At 39.0% G+C, this 20,756-nt stretch overlaps 1 protein-coding gene across 1 annotated transcript; it reads left to right on the plus strand.

The window, feature by feature from the left end:
• The first annotated feature begins 619 nt into the window (after nucleotides 1-619).
• Nucleotides 620-19,701, plus strand: GFM2 (G elongation factor, mitochondrial 2). The gene is made up of 20 exons (XM_010086798.1): nucleotides 620-682; nucleotides 1,758-1,842; nucleotides 3,619-3,664; nucleotides 4,682-4,779; nucleotides 5,820-5,945; nucleotides 6,335-6,423; nucleotides 7,206-7,294; nucleotides 7,541-7,601; nucleotides 7,696-7,881; nucleotides 10,649-10,729; nucleotides 11,457-11,605; nucleotides 12,109-12,249; nucleotides 12,328-12,427; nucleotides 13,251-13,440; nucleotides 15,126-15,202; nucleotides 15,541-15,679; nucleotides 15,826-16,011; nucleotides 18,525-18,640; nucleotides 18,878-19,060; nucleotides 19,531-19,701. The coding sequence occupies exons 1-20, from the start codon at nucleotides 620-622 to the stop codon at nucleotides 19,657-19,659; spliced, it is 2,334 nt and encodes a 777-aa protein (XP_010085100.1). The 3' UTR covers nucleotides 19,660-19,701.
• Nucleotides 19,702-20,756: the final 1,055 nt, after the last annotated feature.

Here is a 20,756-nt window from a genome sequence, read left to right on the forward strand (position 1 = left end):
GGGAGTTGGGCTGGTCAGGGGAGGGAGTGTCAGTGAGCCTGCGTGCAAGCTCCTTTCCCGTGGTGAAACTGAACCGTGTGAAGTCACGGGAGCGGGATGGTGGTGTCTCGTCAGGCTGGGGGCGCTTTGTAAGCTTCGGCACTGGGGCTCTGTGTGGCAGGGGTTTTGGCAGTGCTCGTAGTATTCAATATTTTCTGTCATTTCTGTCCCAAATACATACTTATCCCTGTCCCCCTTCCTCCTGCAAGATCAGAAGAGCTACTTACACTTCACTGATCGGTTATCGGTGCTCTCGAGCTTATCAAAGTGTGAGTGTAAGCTCTGATGCTGATTTTTCTGCATTGTTGTTTTCAGATTGCTTTCGGAAATACGTTTAGTGTTTGTGGACGTGCATTTATGCTGCATTTTTAGGCTTAATAACGTTATTTGTACAGATCTGACAGCGATTTAACTTGCAAAGCACTAACCTGAAAAAGAGTAACCTGATCTAGTTTGAAAAACAACTAAGTTTCATGATCCATTTAGGTGGTGGTAGTATAGTTACCTGTTTCCTGACAGAAGTGTTTTATGCAGTGTTTGCTTATCTTAGCAGGGAACAGCTTGAGAGACCAGAGCCAGAATGTTGAGGATTATGAGGAAATTTTTCGTGAATGCGTTGAGGTTATCAAGTTTGTGCAATGAGGTAAACTTTTTCTCAAATTTTGATACTTCCTCTGTGAGCAAAATAAATATTTGGGTTACTCTGAGTAAACCTTTTTTTTTTTTTTTATTTCCTTTAAAAACTGGCATGTAAACAGAATGCATAATTTAATGTTGGAATTGGACTTCACATTAAGTCAGAATGTGGAAGTTGAATTTGTAATTTTTCTGTAAACTTTTTTAGTTATCTGTGATTTTGATTACCTAGCATTTGTCATTGTTAAATACAGGAACACAGAATGGTTTTCATTGGAAGGGACATTTAAAGGTCATCTGTTTCCAGTCTCCCTGCTGTGGGCCCCAAGCCCTGTCTAGCCTGACCTTGAACACTTCCAGTGATGGGGCATCTACAGCTTCTATGGGCAGCCTGTTCCAGTGTCTCACCACGCTCCTCATAAAACATTTCTTCCTTATATCTAATCTATATCTACCCTCTTTCAGTTTATAACCATTGCCCCTTGTCCTGTCACTGGAGGCCTTGGTAAAAAGACACAATAAGATCTCCCCAGGGTGTTCTCTTCTCCAGGGATTACCCCAACCCAGGTGCAGAACCTTGCACTTGTCTTTACTGAACTTCATGAAGTTCACCTGGGCTCATTTCTCCAGACCGAAGGTCCCTCTGGAAGCCATCCCCTTCTTCCAGTGAATCAACTGCACCACTCAGCTTGGTGTCATCCGCAAATGTACTCGATCCAATTGTGCATGCCACTGATTAAGATATTAAATAGCGTTGGTCCTAATATTTATTATTTACACGAGTAACTGGACATATTTAAAGTGTGGCTACTGGCAACATCTTTTGATACTATCATAGATTTTTACTGCTCTTCCCAAATGATATTGCGGTTTGACTTGTTTTAAACCTCGGTGCTACCATCTTCATGCTTCTGCTTCCAGATAGCTGGTATCTTGAGCTTATATAAGTATCTAACAACAGTATCAGTTCCTGTACATATTCTTTGAGTCTAGTTTTCTACAACTGGCAAAAATGCACATACAAAGTAATTATTTAAAATGATGAATATTCTATATTATTTAATTTTTTTGTTTGTTTTAAGCCTGTGTATTTCAGGAAGACAAAAGTGAAAGTTGCAAGTGTGACACAGCAACACTGCAGTCTAAGAAACTACAGTTCTCCACCAGGTAGAAGTTTAAATTATTTTCTTAATAGTAGGGATTACTCTGTAGAGAAGTAAGAATACTTTCTAAAGTGTGTTTTATTGTATTCTAGTGGACATTATTTATAGAATTTGGTGTATGAAGCATAAACAGAGCAGATAAAATGTTCATGGACTGAAAAGAAGTGTTTTGCATTGCTGCTCTTTTCTCAGTAGGTGTATCATGTAAAGCCTTTAGAAAATAAGAAAAAATAAAAGATTCAGATGTATAAGAAGTCAGATCAGTTGTGAATCATGCTGGAACCCCTGCCCAGTTGCCTGAAGTAATTAATTAATTTGTTATCAACTAACTGATGATAGCCAGCATGTTGGACAATGGGAGAAAGACAGGAATCTGATTAAATAGAAGATTTAAGTTATTATTAGTGTACTTTCTTTGCAGACTCATTATAAAAGAGAGTAAAGATAAGATACTGGGAAAACAAAATTTCAATTAAAAGGAATTTTTGCTGTTGTTTGAGTAGCCACGCTGAGATTGAATGGAAATGAGTTGGCATAAGGTAGTGTTGGGTGTCAGGGCCACTTTTTCTACATCAAGATGGAGACGGGAAGAAGGTATTGGTAACTGGTGGCTAACCAACTTCTTTTACAAAAAGAACGTTAATGGATTCAGCACCGTGTATCTTAGCAGAAGTCTAACCTGCGGTCATGTACCTGAGAAGACATAGTCTTCTCAGTTGCTAATGTCAACATGGTCTCTGTTGCTGCGTGTCACTGTTTCTGTGTAGTTGTCTTTGCAATGTCCTTGCTGTCTACTCTGTTTATCCCCAGTTTTGCGGTGCTGAATACCTCAGTGTGTCACATGGAGGCAAAGCTTCATTCCATACACAAGCAGATATCAAGACTTAGACAAGCAAGAAATCTCAGACATACTAATGTGTTATTTTGTGGGTTATTTTAGAAATTGGAGGGGGAAAGGCAATGTTAGCTGGAATTTTTACCTGGGGGGCTGGTGGTGGGTGCTGGTGAATTTCCAGCCTGCTACTTTCCCTCTTTAATGTCTCTCTGATAAATAGGATAATCTGTAGATGGTGAAGGAATGTTTTTTTAAATATTGTTGAATTCTGTTTGGCCTATCAAAGATAAGCTAAAGTACTAGGAAAGTGAGTTCCTAAAACACACCTTAAATGGCTTGAGTAACTCAATTGTGGATTAGTTTCATAAAAATTTAGTTTGGCAGCTTGTATTTCCTCTCTCACACCCTATGTAGTTGGAAAATCTCTCAAGAAAATATGAATTTAAAACTCCTCAGTCCCATGTTTTCTTAACCTAGATCAGTTTACATTTTGTCCCTGAGAATTATTCTGTCTAGCTTCAGTGTTTGAAGGAGAAATAACTTTTGAAATTTCTTATTTAATAGCCAGTTCAGATGAATGTCAACACTATAGTTGTCTTGAACTATGGCATGTTTTGTTATTGCTTCTGCAGAGTAAGATTTTACTGTGCTGATAATACTTTGCTGTGTTGGCTTTTTCCTGTTATTTCTAAATTACAAGTGTTTTGAAGAGTTTCTCTTTTTTTTTTTAAGAGAGAGAGAGAAATATTTATTGAAAATTAAGTACGTATCTCTAGAAATTTGAGGTGGTAGAGATTATGGATTGTCATGAGTTGTGGCTCTGTTTTTTGTTTGGTTTTTTTTAATAGGCTTTTTAAGAATTTTCTTTTATTTTAACAAAATTAAATATCATTTCTACATTGGGGTCAGTCTTACAAATTGTTGTTTTGTTTTGTTTGTCTCCAGGAGATGTCAAGTCTCTGCGTTCTGTCATCAATCCTCATATATCCAGGTATGTCATGCTAGCTTATTTTTCGGATGTAACCGACAGAGCAATTGATGTGGTTAAAAGTCATGGGTTGTTGCTGTGCTGGTCACATGCATAGTTCATGTGCATGTTCTGAATTCAAGTTAGTACTTCCTTACTTTTACCTTTCTGACATTTCAGTATGGAACAGCTGTTGGTGTCTGAGAGGTCTTGGACTCTCTTGTTTATGTCATCTTGTTTACGTCATCAGAACCAGAACTGGGCTCTTAGGGAAGCTCCAAATCTATGGTGGTTGCTGGGAGCTGAATGAGGGGGAAGGGATGTCTTGGCAATTACACCACTGCTGTGGGCATGGCTGTACACTTTGTGTTCATGGGAGCGCTCAGCAGTGTTAGATGGGGGCCTTAGTAACAAGGGCAAGGTAATTAGGAGCCAAGCAGCCAAAGGAGTGGCTTGGGCATGAAATTCCCTTGGAAGACTACTTCTGTCCCAATGGCAAATTCAGATAGTGTTAATGGTGAATATGGGGGCTGATAGTAACCCTGTGATGCGCAGAGATAGTGAAACAGTTTTGGAAGCCACTGGCAAGGTACTTGAGAAAGGAAGACTTGGCTGAGCAGAATCAAAGACAACTTCACCGGAACTGGGATGCCAGATTAAAAGCATGAAGGGTATATATGCAATGGATTGTTTCAGGCACCAGGGGTTAGAGATCGGGATGGATGAGAGGGTGGAGGGGCTGCCTCTGTCTGTGATGAGGCAGGTGAATAAGAATGAGGCCAAGAAGTGGCCTTCCCCTGAAGTAAAGCATGGAAACCTGTTCCAAAACTCTTAAATACTGCTGATCTGAAGAAAATCCACCATTTCAATGCTAATGTACTTCGCTATCAGAATGTACACCATATCAGATATGCAACAGAGGAAAAACGTTATTCATCTGGTATGCTATTATTCTCAGTGAATATTAATTCATTAAGCATATAAGAATATCACTGAATAAAAAAATTACTGCAGTAAAAGCAATGTTTTTGCTTTATGCAGAATCCGAAACATTGGTGTTATGGCCCACATTGATGCAGGAAAAACTACGACAACAGAGAGGATGCTGTATTATTCTGGATACATAAGAACACTTGGAGGTTAGAAATACTTTTTGTATGTCAGTAGCTTTGAGAGCTTTAATAGTATACAATAACATGCAATGCAGTTAGAGCTTGCTGGTGGAATACTTAGTGTAGAAGCCAGTTGTTCCAAAGTTGTGCTTCAATATAAAGAAATTCTGTCATGTTCTAAGGCAGTTGTACTTTGAGAGATTATAGGTTCATATTTTTCTTTTAATGCATTATGTTTTGTTTAACATTTAATTAGAGGTTCTCCTTGTTTTACTTGTGGCTGATTGTCCATTCTGGTAAAGCTGTTTCTTCACTTCTCTTTTGTCCTGTAAAGAAACCAGATTAACTTTCAAAGTAACCATTTCTTTTGACAGTTGTCGCACAGGAAGCATTCCTTGCTTCAGCAAGACTTACAGAATTCTTCAGGATTGAAAGGGTTGCAGCAGCCTCCGTTTGTGCTACTTTTTGAACTTTTAAATTTAGTTCCTTATTCTCTACTGTGTATGAGAATGGTAGAAGGTGTTAGGCTTGTGGAGCAGTTGAACCTGGTGGCCTGCTTGTTTTAAAATGGGGAGCTTCTTCTCTTTTTAATAAAAAATTAGAAAGAAACCACAAGCAAACACCAACTTCTTGTTTGGTGTTTTTTGTTTGTTTTTGTTTTTTTACTTAAGTTTAGTTTTAACTTAATTACCTTTTAATTAATAATTTTTAAAATGTCTGTCACATTCCATACAATGAGCGCAGTCAGGCTTTTTTAAAACTGTAGTTTGTTCATTATTTTCGACTTTGCTTTAGTTTTAAGTTTCTCATGGTGTTACTAGGATTCAGAACAACAAAAAGGTTGTTGGAATTGCTTATCTTTGACTTACAGAGCATTTGTTCCCTGGAAGGGGAGCCTGGGTAAATTAGCTGATGTTATCATTTTCTGAAAAAGGTCTAGTTTTCGTAGCTTGTACATATGTAAAAGGGGCAGTATTTCCAAATCTGTCTTAGCATCTGTATTCCAAGACAGTTTCAACTTTTTAATTATTTACCTACACAACTGTAATCCTGCTTCCTGTTCACAGATGTTGATGATGGGGACACGGTGACAGATTTTATGGTACAAGAGCGAGAACGTGGTATTACCATTCAGTCTGCTGCTGTTACATTTGACTGGAAGGACTGCAGGATCAATCTGATTGACACCCCAGGTACTACACTTTAGCAGTACTCACGTTATCAGGGAAGATGAGGTGGGGTCTTGTAGAACGTAAGTCTTAGTTTTGGATATGGTGCAATATTTAATTGGTTTAATTGCATCAATAAAAAGGCCTGTGCTGAGCTCTGTTCAGCTTTGATTAATTATTGTTTGCTGGTGCCTAATCTAGGTTGTTTAAAGTGAGCTCAGACTTTTCCCCACTAAATAGCTCTCAGTTCTGGGGTTGCACTTAACAATATTGAGTGTTTCAAGGACTGATGGGTGTCTTTCTCTACAAGTGAAGACAGGGTTGTTTTGAGATGATTTTAAAAAAAAATTGTGATGACCTGTTGATGTTGCCTGTTTGAATTATGATGGTATAAAAGGAAGATTGGTTTTTAGGTCATGTGGACTTTACAGTGGAAGTTGAGCGTTGCCTGAGAGTCCTGGATGGAGCAGTAGCAGTGTTTGATGCTTCAGCTGGTGTTGAGGTAAAAAAAAAAAAGGTGGATTTTTTTTTTTTTGGTCTAATGACTTAAATCAGAGTGAAGTAATTATGGTAGTACAGAGATGTTGCTCTGAATTATCCTTTTTTAATGTTTTGATCAAAATTCAGCTTCAGAAAGCTGAGTATTTAATTTCAAGTCCTGTAGTGTACAGGAATTTCCATGGTAATAAGGTTCAAATAAGTGGGTTTCCCATTAAAGACTGGGTGAATTTTGTTGTTTTGTTGCTGTCATTTACAAACATTGATTGAGGTGAATGCTTCTGGGTATCTCCCCCGTGGAAAGAAATTAATATCTGTTCATTTCTCCTTTTCAAATTTCATGTAGAAAATGAGCAATTTTCAGCCAGAATTTCTCCCTCCCCAGTGGCTCATTTAACATGGCTTCTGGGGCATAGTGCAGAAAAGGTGGAGGCAGGCTGCAATTTGACTTTATAGCATGAGATGTTTGAGTAGTTCAGTCCTGTAGAAAAGTCACATGTTGTGAAATCACTGTTTTCCATGATATATCCTGTAATGCTTAGTTCTCTCCATGTTCCCTTTCTGGTATGCCTGTGTGCCCTTAGGGAAGCAGGGGGAATGACAACAGCTGAGAGACAAGATGAGACAAAGCTGCGTGTTGAGTTCATCTCTGCTGCTAGATACAGGATTGTCACAACACATTCAATGCAGTTCCCTTCAGTACTCTGAACTCGGTCCCTCAGCGGTATTGAGGAGTGTGTAGTTCAGCTGTTGTCACTAATGTTACCATTTTGTCTTTTGCTTTAGGCCCAGACTCTGACAGTGTGGAGACAAGCGGACAAACATCGGATACCACGAATTTGCTTTTTGAACAAGATGGACAAAAACACGGCAAGGTGTTTAGACAGTTATTTTAATTATTGCTAAAAACCTTGTGAGAGAATGTATCTAATCAAGTTAAAGTTTTTTCAGTTAAGCATAGAGCAAGACAATTATGTTAATACTTACTATATACATCTTTGATTATGCAGATGCATATTTCTGTGTAATTGTAGGAGTAATTTTTGCAGTAAATAAGCAATAGTGAACCTATTTTACTATGTAATTAAGTTTTGTGTAACTTAGTATCTGGTTTTATATAGTTTTACATATGCCGTTGAGAGCATCGAACAAAAGTTGAAGACAAAACCTTTGCTTTTACAGGTAAGCTTAGAAATTAAATGTTTATCTTCTTTCTTCTGCATGGAACTCTTTCTTAATTTTTTGTAGCTGTCTAAAATCTCCATTCTGTTTGCAGTTGCCCATTGGGGAAGCCAAGACCTTCAGAGGACTGGTTGATGTTGTGACTAAGGAACAAATAATTTGGAAACCTACTTCTGATTTGGATGATGGAAAAAATTTTGAGCAAAAGCTGCTGCTGGAGGCTGATGATCCCAACCTGTTCCATGAAGTCCAGGATGCCAGAAATACCTTAATAGAACAAGTAAAGTTCTAAAGTAAATACATAATATATTTAAAACCGTTATTTAGAACAGTAGAAAAAATAGGCTGAAAGGGACCTCTGGAGCTATCTTCAGCATTAGATCAGGTTGCTCAGGCATTGTTCAGTTGAGTTTTCAAGTCTCTAAGGTTGGAGATTACATTCTGTCTAGGCAGCCTCTCCCAGTGCTTGATCTTCCTTCTTTTTGTCTAACTGGGATTTACCGTGTTGCAACGTGCAACAGCGCCTTTTGTCCTTTCCTTGTGTCCGTCCCCCTGAGAAGAATCTGCCTCTGTTTTCCCTGAGGCAGGCCCACCACCATTTCAAGTAGTAAGAGAGAGTATTTGCATCCTTCCTTGGCCTCTCAAAGTTAGACAGAACCATCTCTCTGGGCTTCCCGCCACCTAAGTGGTTTTCCACTGGATTCCCCACAGTTTGTCAGTCTCTTTTGTGCTGGGGAACCTAAAAGAGGACAGTGTTCCAGGTGCAGCTTCACAAATGTAGGGTAGAGGGTACTAACCACTTGTGCTGATCTGCTGGCTAATCTCTTGCTGATGCAGCCTGGTATGCAGGTAGCCGTTGTCACTGGAAGGGGATCCTACTGCCTCATGCTCCCTTGTCCAGCAGGACCCTCTGTTTGACTGCAGCAGAGTAGTTTCCAAGCTAGTTGATCCCCACTCTGTGTCAGTGCATGGATTTTTATTTTTTTCTGTCCCAGGTTGAAGATTCTACATCTGTCCTTATTGAACTAATCTCTAGGTTTCTTCACTTCCTTTCCTTCTGCATAATGCACATTGGAAAAGTTAGCACGTGATGGCAAAACATGCTGAATATAGAGAGTTGGACTCCCTGGCTGTACAATATGTGCGTAAAAAGGAAAATACTTCCTGCTTTATAAATAGGGAACTGCAGAAGGCAGATGCCACGTTTAGTATTCAGTTGGGTAACATGGCATCTTGTAGTGTCTTCGATGCCAAAAGATACTTGGGACATTCACAAAAGGCCTGGGAGGTGTGACCCCAGAGCCTACAGGATGTCCATACCCTTCTGGTGTGACAGCTAGAAGCTGGATGAGATGTTGCAGCCTGGTCAAAACGGCACTAAGTACTTACTGTGTTAGACACAGATGAATTCCACGATAAATCTTCTTCCAGATCCATCTAAAAAGTCCACGGTAGACATGAGAAGAGAACCGTATAAATATTTCTTTAACATAAATTGTCATACTGTAAAGCTAAGAAAGGTAATAGAAACTTGATCTAGTTGATACCAGGTTTTGCACGTTTGATGGTTTAGTAGGGGTGAAGAATGGAAGAATTAATGTAAGTAAAAGAATAAATTGCCTGTTGAGCAGTGAAGAACATTTGCAATAGATTGCCCAGAGTGTTTTTCTTCTTGCTTCAGGTGGCATTTTAAGGTCCCACATTATTTTATGTAATTTATGTAATTATATTGGAAGAACTGGTTGTACTTGAGAGACTCCAGGCAAGTCTTCTCTCCAAGTAAAAAGGGGTTTTTTTTGTTTTTACATTGTTTGCTTTTGTACAACTTAAAAATGTGGTCGTGATTATGCCTCAATGTATACTTTTGTAAGCAAAAATATGGGACATTAACAACTGTGTTTATCTCCATTTTGCTGGAAGGGCTGCCCTCCATACGACTTTGAATAACATTGTGCAAGTGCATAAACAGATCATGCTAAGCTTTCACTTCCCTTTGAAACATCAGAATCTGAGAGATACATTTTATATTGCTCTGAGTTCAATGAAACACATTTACAATCTGGTTTTCAATATTTCTAGGTTTTAAATGGGGATGTTATTACTCAGCTTCTTATCTTAAGAAATGTATTGTCAGATAGAAAGCTTTGTAAGAACAGTGGAGTTTTTTTGCTTTGGTTTTTGGGCCCTTCCTGAAGCAGGAAGGGGCGGACCAGTAGTGTGATAATTGAGATAACCTTGTGTTCATAAATTTTTTTTATATGCTTTCTATCCTATTAATACTCCTTATCAGAAACACTGTAAAACCTAGCTCAAATACCAGACATCTTGCACACTTTGCTTTCACGTAATTAAATGAACAGTTTCCTTCATCTCTCATGTTTTAACTGTTGGCTTGATCAGACTTCTAATGGCTTATCAGTGATTCATTTCAGTATTTGTCCAATTGCTGTCGTAGCCACTAGAGGGGGCAAAGTGCCTTCCTGCACTTAGGGTGCCCTGGGTCTACAACGGTGAAAGGGTATACCTGAGACAAGGTTTAAAGAGTAGTTAATTTGTTTGTCAAGCTAAGTGGTGCAGTTTGGAAACACAGATGAGCTCTTGGACCTACAAGCCTTTGCCATGAAGAAGGTCAAAACGTCCTGAAGACCTGTCTGTTTTTTCCAGCAGTGTATTTGTTGTCTCAGAAAGATTACTTGCTGCTTACTTCTGATTTGGCCTTGTTTGCAGATCTGAAATACATTCAGTTATACCCTTCATGGCTGTCACTCTATGGCTGCAGGCTTTTTCAGTTTCATCGAGTAGTACAAGCATTTTCTCTACCACTAATGTTTTGCCTGACAACAGCTTTATGAGTTGATTTCTATTTTTTTCCCATGTCCTTTCTTGAAACTTCATTTCCATAATTCTCCATATCTTGAGTTTATGACCTCTGATGTCTTTAAAGGCTTTTTTTTTCCCTGCTCTGCTTGGCTATATTTCTTAAATAACTAAGATTCGTGACTTACCTGTGAAACTGCTATATGCCAAGAACTACTATTCTGTTGAAGGTTGCAGATCTGGATGATGAATTTGCTGAACTGCTTCTAGGAGAATATAGTGAAAATTTTGACTTAATACCAGCTGACAAGGTAATTTTTACATTTTCTTACTTATAAACAAGTTTTTACTAGCTGTTATTCTGAAGGGCTGGTGTTTTCTTCCTTTGGCACATGCAGATTATGATTTTGCAGAGGTGCATTTTTTTATCAAAAAAAAGAAATCACACCAGCTTTTGTAGTGAATTTACAGTACTGTAAATTCAGGGCAAAGTATATTCAAGCTTAGTATGAATTTTATATTATAATGCACTAACTGTCATTCTCAGACATGCTAGGCATAACTTTGAAAGTAGGCTACCTTTGTTCAGGAAGGGTTTTTTTGAAAGTCAAGCTGTTGCAAAAGTGTTTAGGGAAAGATGAGTGGAATTTCTAGGTAGTTGGTGCAGTTTGTGTCTGAGCTGCTGATTCTTACTAACAAAAGTAACATCTCAACTGCTATGAATTGGTTGGATCTTCAGGCACTGCACGTTGAAGGTGGTGAGGTACAACATTCTGCATTAAAAGGACTGTTAGAACAGCTGCAGATCTGCCTGAAATGTTTAGAAATCTTAAAAGGAGTGACTTCTGTTTTAGCATCTAAACATTTGGGTTTGTGGTTTGGAACTCATGAAAAGCAGTGAAAGAGTTTGGATGAGTGATGTTCTATTTGCAAACATACTTCTTAACTTTTGAGAATTTGTTAGCGCTATCTGATAGCTGAAATGCAATGTAAGGCTAAATTTTTCACATGTTAACAGAAAATAATTATTTATTGCAGTTACAGTCTGCTATCCGCAGAGTCACGCTGGCTCAGAAAGCGGTACCTGTACTCTGTGGCAGTGCACTGAAGAACAAAGGAGTGCAACCATTACTGGATGCTATTGTTATGTACTTGCCTGCACCTAATGAGCGTTCATACGAGTTTCTGTAAGTACAAGGAGAAAAGGAGCGTCAGGAAAAAGGAGAATAAGTAGGAAAGCATAAAAGGAGAAAATGAAAAATATCAAGAAAGCATTCATATATTTTAAAATGTTTACTGTTTTTAGGTATTAAATAACAGTAAAGTTGTGCGGACATAAAAATACACTTGAGTACTGAACCTGGAATTGTATGCATTTATCTCAAGTTGTCAAACTTGCACTTTAGAGTTCTAAAGTCTATTTTTAATCTGAGGATATTGCCATTTTACAAAATTGGGGTCTAGGGATCATCTTTAGTATTGGCTGAGTCACATAACATCTTGCATATCCTACTGGAGCTGGAACGGCCTAGGTTAATATTTTTTGGTATAAATTACGATTTTTTTAAATCTGTGTTAATATTACAATGGGAAACATATTGCTTCTTAAATGAGTGGAAATTTAGGTTAATGTGAGTTTGAGTGGATTAATCCTACAAGTATGCTTTTTGTTGTGCTTTCTATTTTGCAGACAGTGGTACAAAGATGACCTGTGTGCCCTAGCGTTTAAAGTTCTCCATGATAAATGTCGTGGACCACTAGTTTTTGTTCGTGTTTACTCAGGTTCACTGAAGCCTCAATCAGCTGTATATAATATTAACAAAAGTTGCACGTGAGTATAGCGTCGTGATTTATTAGCATTCGAATGTCTGTTAAAAGACCTGAGTAATTAAAAGAATTTAATTTTCAGGGAGAAAATGAGCCGGCTGCTCCTGCCTTTTGCTGATCAGCAAATTGAAATACCATCACTAATGCCTGGCAACATTGCCCTTACTGTTGGGTTAAAAAAGGTAATGGAACCGATTCTCTAAGGGAGCTTGTTTCTCTACTGTGCTTTCTGCTACTATGGTATTGTATTTCAGATGTGTTCTTGATTATTGCGGCATATGTAAACTTGCTTTATTTGAAGTACGTGTACTTCTGCCTAGAATGAAATACTACGATGTACAAATGTCAGTAATTGACCTGGGAGATGCAGTGCTGATTACGTGGAAAGGACTGAAAACTGGAGCGTTCTAAGCTTGTATTTATATTGTAACTGTCAAAATACAATGTAATGCCATGGAGAGACCTCCTAGGGGGAAGGAGAGTGATGTTCCAAATAAGTTACCCAAAAAGCAGCAGTTTAACTTAAGTTCAAATAAATTTGTTTCATGTTTGCTTCTATTAGTTTGCTGTTTAAGAGTTTTATTGTCTGAACAGGCTGCATATATCTAATTTGCACAGATTTTCTAAAATGTAACCAGCTTTGGCATGCATAAGCAAATTTTCATTTACCGATACTGTTCTTTGTGGCTTTGTATCTTGACTGGTAAGTTAGATTTAAAATGAAGTGAATTGGACAAATACATTTTAGTCTAAATTTGAGCACACTTTTTGGATATAATTTTAGTTGTTTGAAAAGGGAAGTTACAGTAATTGTTTATAAATAAGTGCAGTTTTAGCACAAGTCGTTTTGAGGAAGAGAAATTGTCAGGGTTTGTGGTTTTGGTGTTTGGGTTTTTGGGGGGGGTGGGCAGTGTTTGTGTGTGGGTTGCTTTTTTTTTTTTTTCCCCATACCCTCTCCTTTCCTTGTCTTGCGTTTTGTGAGTCACTGGGTGTTGATCTATACAGAGTGCCACTGGAGATACCATAGTGTCCTCAAAGTCTTCAGCAGTAGCTGCAGCACGCCGAGCTGGAAGGGATGCTGGGGGAGACAAGAGGTCAACCAGTGATGTAGAGAGCCTTCTGTTGGCAGGCGTTGAGGTCCCTGACCCTGTCTTCTTCTGTACAATTGAACCTCCTTCAATGGCTAAACAACAAGGTACAATGTAGCTACCTAAGAATATTATAAGATATTCTACAAATGAGATATTGAAGCATAACCATATCTTCCTCTATAAGGAACAGTGCTTGTTCCTAATCTGTGCACACCTGGTTGACATGAGTGAGATGCATGAATTTATCAATCAGTGATCTAATAAGGCCCTTTTTGGTGTTTTGCACAGATGGTCTATTTTAGATTGTGGTTGTCAGTATCCTTTGCTATTACTAGTAGTAGTACTTTTCTAGTTTTTGTGTCTAGAAAAGTAGTAGTTCCTCATTTTGAAAGAAGAGATGGAGGCAATTTCATTTCCTGCTGTCATGCTTAGTTTTGCTGCTGTCAGGCTGGTGTGCTGTATATAATGTCCTAAGTACAGATAACCTTGAAGCATGTTGTTTTTTTCAGTCAGCACTCGCAGCTTTACTCTATGGTGGAAAGTTTTCACTAACCAAGAATTCTGTGTCTAGTTAGGGTTCACCCATGGAGTGTGACTTGTAATCTTACTCCCTTTCCCAAGAATCTATACCAGAGAACTTGGTTCCATTTGACTCTGTTTGGAAATATGTACTTTGAACTCTTTATCTTCATTCCAACGAAGCTGAACTTGGCTGGGGGTGAAAGGGGAGGAAGAACAAGTACCAGTGCAGTATGATGGAATGGAGCAAGGCAGAATGCAGATTTCATAGAATCATGGAATCATTAAGGTTGGAAAGGACCTTAAGGATCATCAAGTCCAACTGTCAACCCACACCACCTAACTCACTAAACCATGTCCCTAAGCACCACATCTACACGTTTCTTGAACACCTCCAGGGATGGTGACTCCGCCACTTCTGGGCAGCCTGTTCCAATGCCTGATCACTCTTTCGGTGAAGAAGTTTTTTCTAATATCTCACCTAAACCTCCTGTGATGCAACTTGAGGCCATTTCTTCTTGTCTTATCACTTGTTACCTTAGAGAAGAGGCCAGCACCCACCTCACTACAACCTCCTTTCAGGTAGCTGTAGAGAGCGATAAGGTCTCCTCTCAGTTTGGTCGTCTCATTTGGAGCAGTATGTCTGCAGGCTGAGCTACTAGTTTGTAAGGTGTTCGTTTGTAAGGTGTTCCTGGTTTTTTTGGAGTTTGGATGTTTTTGTGAGAGGTTTTTTTTTGTTGTTATTTTTTTTTCAAAGACTGTAAGGTAGATAAATGCAGTCTCAGATGTGAATTTATCATTCTGTAGCTTCTTTCCTTTAGCTGCTTTCTTCAGCAGTTAAGATAATGGGGAATCAGAAAAAAATAATTTGCACTTGAACCTTTTCATGTTGAACTCGAAATATTCAGGCAAATCATACAGGAGTTAGTTGATAATTTTTCTTCTCTGTAAAAAGGGAGCAGTACTTTTTACTGACTTACAGGTTTCTTTCTGTCTTCATACAAGTACCAAATATCACTCTGAAAATGGTATTTTAAATAGTTAAAGCACTGTGTAGCGTGCAGTTAATTTGTTGGAGAGAATCAGAAGTTGCAAGTTGCTTCTAATTTGAGTTGACTATTGTTTGCCAGAATCTATGCTTCTCTAGAGTCCTTTTGATTCCCTCTGAGAGTAAGATTTGACCTTATGAGGAAAGTGATGTGTAGACATTCCTTGTGGTTCCCAAATTACTGAAATCTCTTTAGATACAATTTTTGATGTTTATGTACAGACTTGGATAACGCATTGAGCTGCCTTCAGCGTGAAGATCCAAGTTTAAAAGTGAAGCTAGATCCTGACACAGGACAAGTAAGATGAATTTTCTATTGCTCACTTTATAATCAAGCTTTATTTTAGAACTGTCAAGACCACCCTTCAGTTAGTTCATTTACATATTGAGATTTTCTTGAATAAAAAGGACTCTCTAAATGTCCATACCATATATGTACAAAGTTCTGTGCATCAGACCACTCATTTATATGGTGTTTATGTCAGATGACCGAAAGCTGTCCTGTTTTCTCTCTAGGCTCCTTAAAATGGAAATATTTCTAAGAGACTATTAAAAGTATGCAAGTCCTTGGTTAAGCAGTTTGTATTAAAACCTGAGTTTTGCATATTTTTCCTCTTCTCAACTCTCTTTTTACTAGACTGTTCTTTGTGGCATGGGAGAACTACACATAGAGATCATTCATGACCGAATCAAACGTGAATATGGAATTGAGACTTACTTGGGACCTCTTCAAATAGCATACAGAGAAACCATCCTAAATGCTGCCCAAGCTACAGGTAAAATGAGTGAATGCAAGGAATATTTTGCTTCTGCTTTTGTAGCTTGATTTACTTTAAATGATCTTATAAGTAACTTTCACATGCATTTTATGTATTAGATTTTTTTCAAAATGGTTGTTTTGCTTTTTTTTTTTCTCCTGCAGATACATTGGACAAAACAGTAGGAGATAAACGACACTTTGTAACTGCAGATTTAGAGGTGAGGCCCAGATTAGGGGAGAGAGCCCTGACGAAACCTGTCATTGAGTATGCTGCGAGTGTCACTGAAGTGCTACCCAAAGAACTCAAAGGAGCTGTAGAAAATGGAATCACAAACTCATGCGTTCAAGGTAAAGGAAGTGCTATGGTGGCTATACTTGTCTAACATTTCTGTAGGAAGCAATTTAGTATGTTTCTAGGAGGAAAATCTCCTTGGTAGCTTGAAAACTAAAAGATAGCATGTATTAACATTAGATGCAAAGGAAAATTCTGAAATTGCCTCGACTACAAAAATTGCCAAAAACCCTTTTCCCTGTGCCAGGAATGGAAGTCAGCATGCCTTTGCTTTTAAGGTTGGTTTCTTCTCAGTCACTCAACAGTGAGCTTGGGGTTCTTTCAGTTTGCTTTTTAATCTGGTATAAGAGGTAAGGTGTTTACTTGATGACATCACCTAAACCACAGTGATATGACAGAAGTGGTTTCAGAGGTCAACATGTACGTAACACTTCTATTGGAGGTACTGATTTTTTTTTTTTAATTTAAAATATGTTAAATCCCTGAAAGTATACAATAAAAAAGTCTTACCTAATTGCAAAATATAGGCTTTCTAAAGGACTTTGATTAGGAAGTATTCAATAACTTGTGGCCAAAGAATTCTCTCTTACAGCAGCTGGAGGTATTTTTTCCATGTTGCTTTGTTGAGTTGGAAAACATGTCTCATCTCTGACTGTGGAATGAGTCTTGGCTGTGTGCTTTCTTCACGCTCCTTGAAGACACTTCAGAACTGTGCTGTCTCGAGGCTAAAATTAATGCCATTAAGTGCTTTAAAAAAAAAACCAAAACCTACATCTGGCCATGTTCTCTGTAGGAAAAAAGCTATGTGTTTCTCATGGTTTTAAGGTCACCCAGAACTAAGCACCATGAGAGCTTCTCGCTCTTTCTACCCCTTCCATGGGATGTGAAGGAGAATCAGGAGAAAAAAAGGTAAAAACCTTGTGTGTTGAGGCAAGGACAAGGAGGGTTCACTCACCACTTATGGTCACAGGCAAGAAACAGACTTGACTTGGGAAACCACAGAAACAATTTAATTTTTTAACAATCAAAACCAGAATAAGATAATGAGAAAGAGAACTACATCTTAAAAAAGCACCTTTTCCACACCCCTCCCTTCTTCCCGGGCCCAAAGGCTTTGTTCCCGATTTCCCTACCTTCTCCCCACTCCCTGGTGGGACAGGGGGCAGGAAATGGGGCGTCGTGGTCAATCCATCACATGTTGTCTCTGCCACTACTTCCTGGTCAGCGAAGGGCTTCTCACAGTCTTCCCTGCTCCAGCGTGGGGTCCCTCTCACAGGAGAGTCCGTCACAAACTGCTCCAACATGAGTCCTTCCCATGGGCCACAGTTCTCCACTGACTGCTCTGCTCTAGCATGGGTCCATTCCACAAATTCACGGACTCCTTTGGGCACTGCCACCTCTTCCAGCATGGAATCCTCCATGGGCTACATATAGGGTAGTATCTGTTCCACCATTAAATCTCCATGAGCTGCAGGCCAGCTCTGCTCTCCATGGGCTGCACGGGGACAACGGGCGTCCCCATGCTCTTCACCAGGGGCTGCAGGGGAATCTCTGCTCCAGCACCTCCTCCTGCTCCTTTCTCCTCACTGACCTGCGTGTCTGTGTAGTTGTCTCTCTCACACCCCGCTCCTCTCTCCACTGCGGGTTCTTTCACTGGCTCCCGCAAAACTCCCGGCTCTCCGGTGGGAGCTGCGCTGGGTCAGCTGGGTCAGGGCAGTGCAGCAGAGTCTGGGCAGTCAGCAAGCAGGAGGCTGGGCCCTGTCCAGGGCTGTGCCCCCTCTTAAATGTGTTAATCACAGAGGTGCTGTCTGGCTCAGCCGTGGCCAGAGATGGGTCTGACTTGGATCTGGGGTAATGTTTAGCAGTTACTTACAGGAGCCATCCCTGTAGTCCCCTCCCCCTCTACCAAAAAAAACCCACCACACAAAACTGCCACAGTGTCTTTTCTCAGATGTTTTTTGAGCCTCCCATCTAGTTAATAGAGTTTTTGGTCTGGTTGAGAGTCCTGGATTGGAGGGAGATAACCTACGTAGGGCACTAGATGTTTTTTCATCCCTCATGGAATTTAATTAACCGTGCAGTTTTGGTAGTGGGTTAGTATGAGGCTTTGCTGTGATCACATTGTGTTGAAAAGGAAAACACAGAAGATATTCTGGCTTCTGGTTAAACAAAAAGTTTCACTATTTTTTCAAATTGTTTCAATAGACAAGTTTTAGGTATTATAATGAATTAAAAAATAACTTCATTTTTGAGAACGGTTGTATGGATGAGCACACTTGGGAACTTCTGGTTCTGAAAATTATCTGTGCTTTTGGTAAAGAGAGTAAGAAAGTATGAGTCTGCATTCCTTTGTCTCTTTTGGCAAAGCTAGATAATGACGAAGTCACAAAATGAGGTACAGGACCAGTAGTCATGCCCTGGAGGAAAGGAAGAGGAAGGAGAGGGCAAAGAGGAAAGTGAGAAGCTCCAAGTCTCCAAGTTATTCCTGCAACTTCTTTGCATTTGTCTTAATATTCTGAACAACAAATGTGCTTTTATCTTTTTCTCTTTTAAATTTTGTTTTTCCTAGGGCCTTTGCTTGGATTCCCAGTTCAGGATATAGATGTGACAGTGCAATCACTGACCGTGCATCCTGACACCTCCCACACAATGATATCAGCCTGTGTCTCCCGTTGCATGCAAAAGGTACGGTGAAGCTGTGAAGTGCTGTAGAACACAGTAGCATGATATACTACTGGGAAAATATGTGTATCAATATCTGGTAATTGTTCTTGTCAGACGGTATAATTCCCACACTGTGGACTTTATAGGTTTTTCAAGTAGGGAATTTGAGAGGCAGTGTTAGCTTGAGTTATGTAAGTACTTATGTAAATTTTCTTAAAAAAAAAGAAGTCAACATAACTCTCCTTCCCATCCCTGCAGGCTTTGAAAAAAGCTGGTATACAAATACTGGAGCCCGTGATGAACCTAGAAATCACAGTAAGTGAAGATCATCTCAGTGCAGCACTCGCTGACCTTGCACAGCGGAGAGGTAGTATTCAGGAAATCCAGAGTCGTCAAGATAACAGAGTTGTAGTTGCTGCTGTTCCACTATCAGAAATGATGGTATGTGATTATCTTATTAATGGTAAAACATAAATCTGATCTTTTTTTAATATGCTTAAAAATAATTAGGCTTCAGTCCACTTTTCCTGTTGTTGTAGATGAATAAATTTGGAATGGATGTCTTTTATTGTATTTTAATTATTGAAGGCCTGAAGCAAGTGTCCACAAACCTAGTAGTGGGTTTTTTCCCCCGATTCAATTGTTAAACCAGCATGTTTTCAACTGTTAAGTTGGAGAAGTAGTAAACACTACTAAAACAGGTTTTACAGAGAATGTTTTTTTTTAAAGTATATTATTAGGTTGACTCATGCATGTATCGCACTTTTAATACCATAATATTAAAAATTTAATTTACTAGTATTTTGTAGTATACTTCTGTCTGTCTCTTTCTGGGACATGAGCAGCTTTCTGTGCTAACATATATTACCTTTATCCTGAATTGAGTGACATGTGTTCTCTGTTTTGTCCAGGGCTACTCAACAGTTTTGCGTTCTCTAACATCAGGCTCAGCAACCTTCACTTTGGAGCTTGCCACTTATCAAGCCCTGAACAGTCAACAGCAAAGTGCACTTCTTCAGAGGAGGATGGGGTTGGTGTGATTGCTCTACTCTCTAAAACAAATAAAGATATATTCTATTCTCACCATTAAATATTTTTGGGAGCCTATTTATGTACAGCAGTATGTTCTTCTGGGACCAGCTGGTTGTGGTAAATGATGAATTAGCAGCTCTATGAGCAGACTGTGCTTTTAACTGTCCAAGGGAAAGTTCAAGACGCTGTTCTTCTGGCACAGCCTTGTAACTGCAAAGCAGCTGAATCAGCAGCGCAGCCACAATTTGCTTCTCTGCAAATTCTTATCTTACAGATATCTGCAATAAGAAGTGATGCAAATCCTCTTCATAGAAATGAGCACTAAGTGCACCTTAATGTGCCATTAGGACTGTTTTCTTTCTTTAGTAAGTGAAGTTTGTGTAGTTTATGTCTATAAATGAAATAACTTTAAAGCTTTGGTGGTTTATGTTGATTTGTTTTCAGCTGAATAAAAGAATATGGTTAATAAGCATTTGAAACTGTACAACTAAGTATTACTGCCTGTATTGTTAGAAACCAATTTGAACCAGAGTTCAGGACTGGGTGTAACTTCTGAGTTTGCTTTAGAAAGTAAGTAGAATAGATGCTTCTACAAGTTGAGCAAGATCTGTGCAAAAAATAGAAGAAAGGCAGAGTTCTCCCAGGACAGTGATTCCTACCTACCACTTTGCACTATGTTGAGGGAGGACTTTTTTTTTTTTTTTTACATTTATGAGTGAGATATTTAAGCTCAGTTCTTATTTGCAGTTATCTGGTTACATAGAAACGTGGCAAATGGTGAGATACTTTGAAATAGAAAGATAGTTTGCTCTTTATTTAAATAGTGTCTTAGCTGTATTTTCCCTCGACTTTAGAATGTAAGGAAAGTGGAATTGGTAACTATGGTATCCAATTTCAGGATTTCACAGTGAAGAATCCCTATTTCTAATGAAAGTTAAACCCATCACTTTTACTTCAACAAGAATGTCAAATAACTTTATTTTAAAAGTGAAAAGTGTAAGTCCTGGTTCAAATATCAAACATGTATATATCTTCATACCCCAGAGGCACTTGAGGTTGTGAACTGGAAGTCTTTGCAGTAGTTACTGCCCCCTTGCTTCATGGG

The sequence above is a fragment of the Pterocles gutturalis genome, unplaced genomic scaffold (genome assembly GCF_000699245.1).
Source record: "Pterocles gutturalis isolate BGI_N339 unplaced genomic scaffold, ASM69924v1 scaffold24621, whole genome shotgun sequence".
In the NCBI taxonomy this organism is placed as follows: domain Eukaryota; kingdom Metazoa; phylum Chordata; class Aves; order Pterocliformes; family Pteroclidae; genus Pterocles; species Pterocles gutturalis.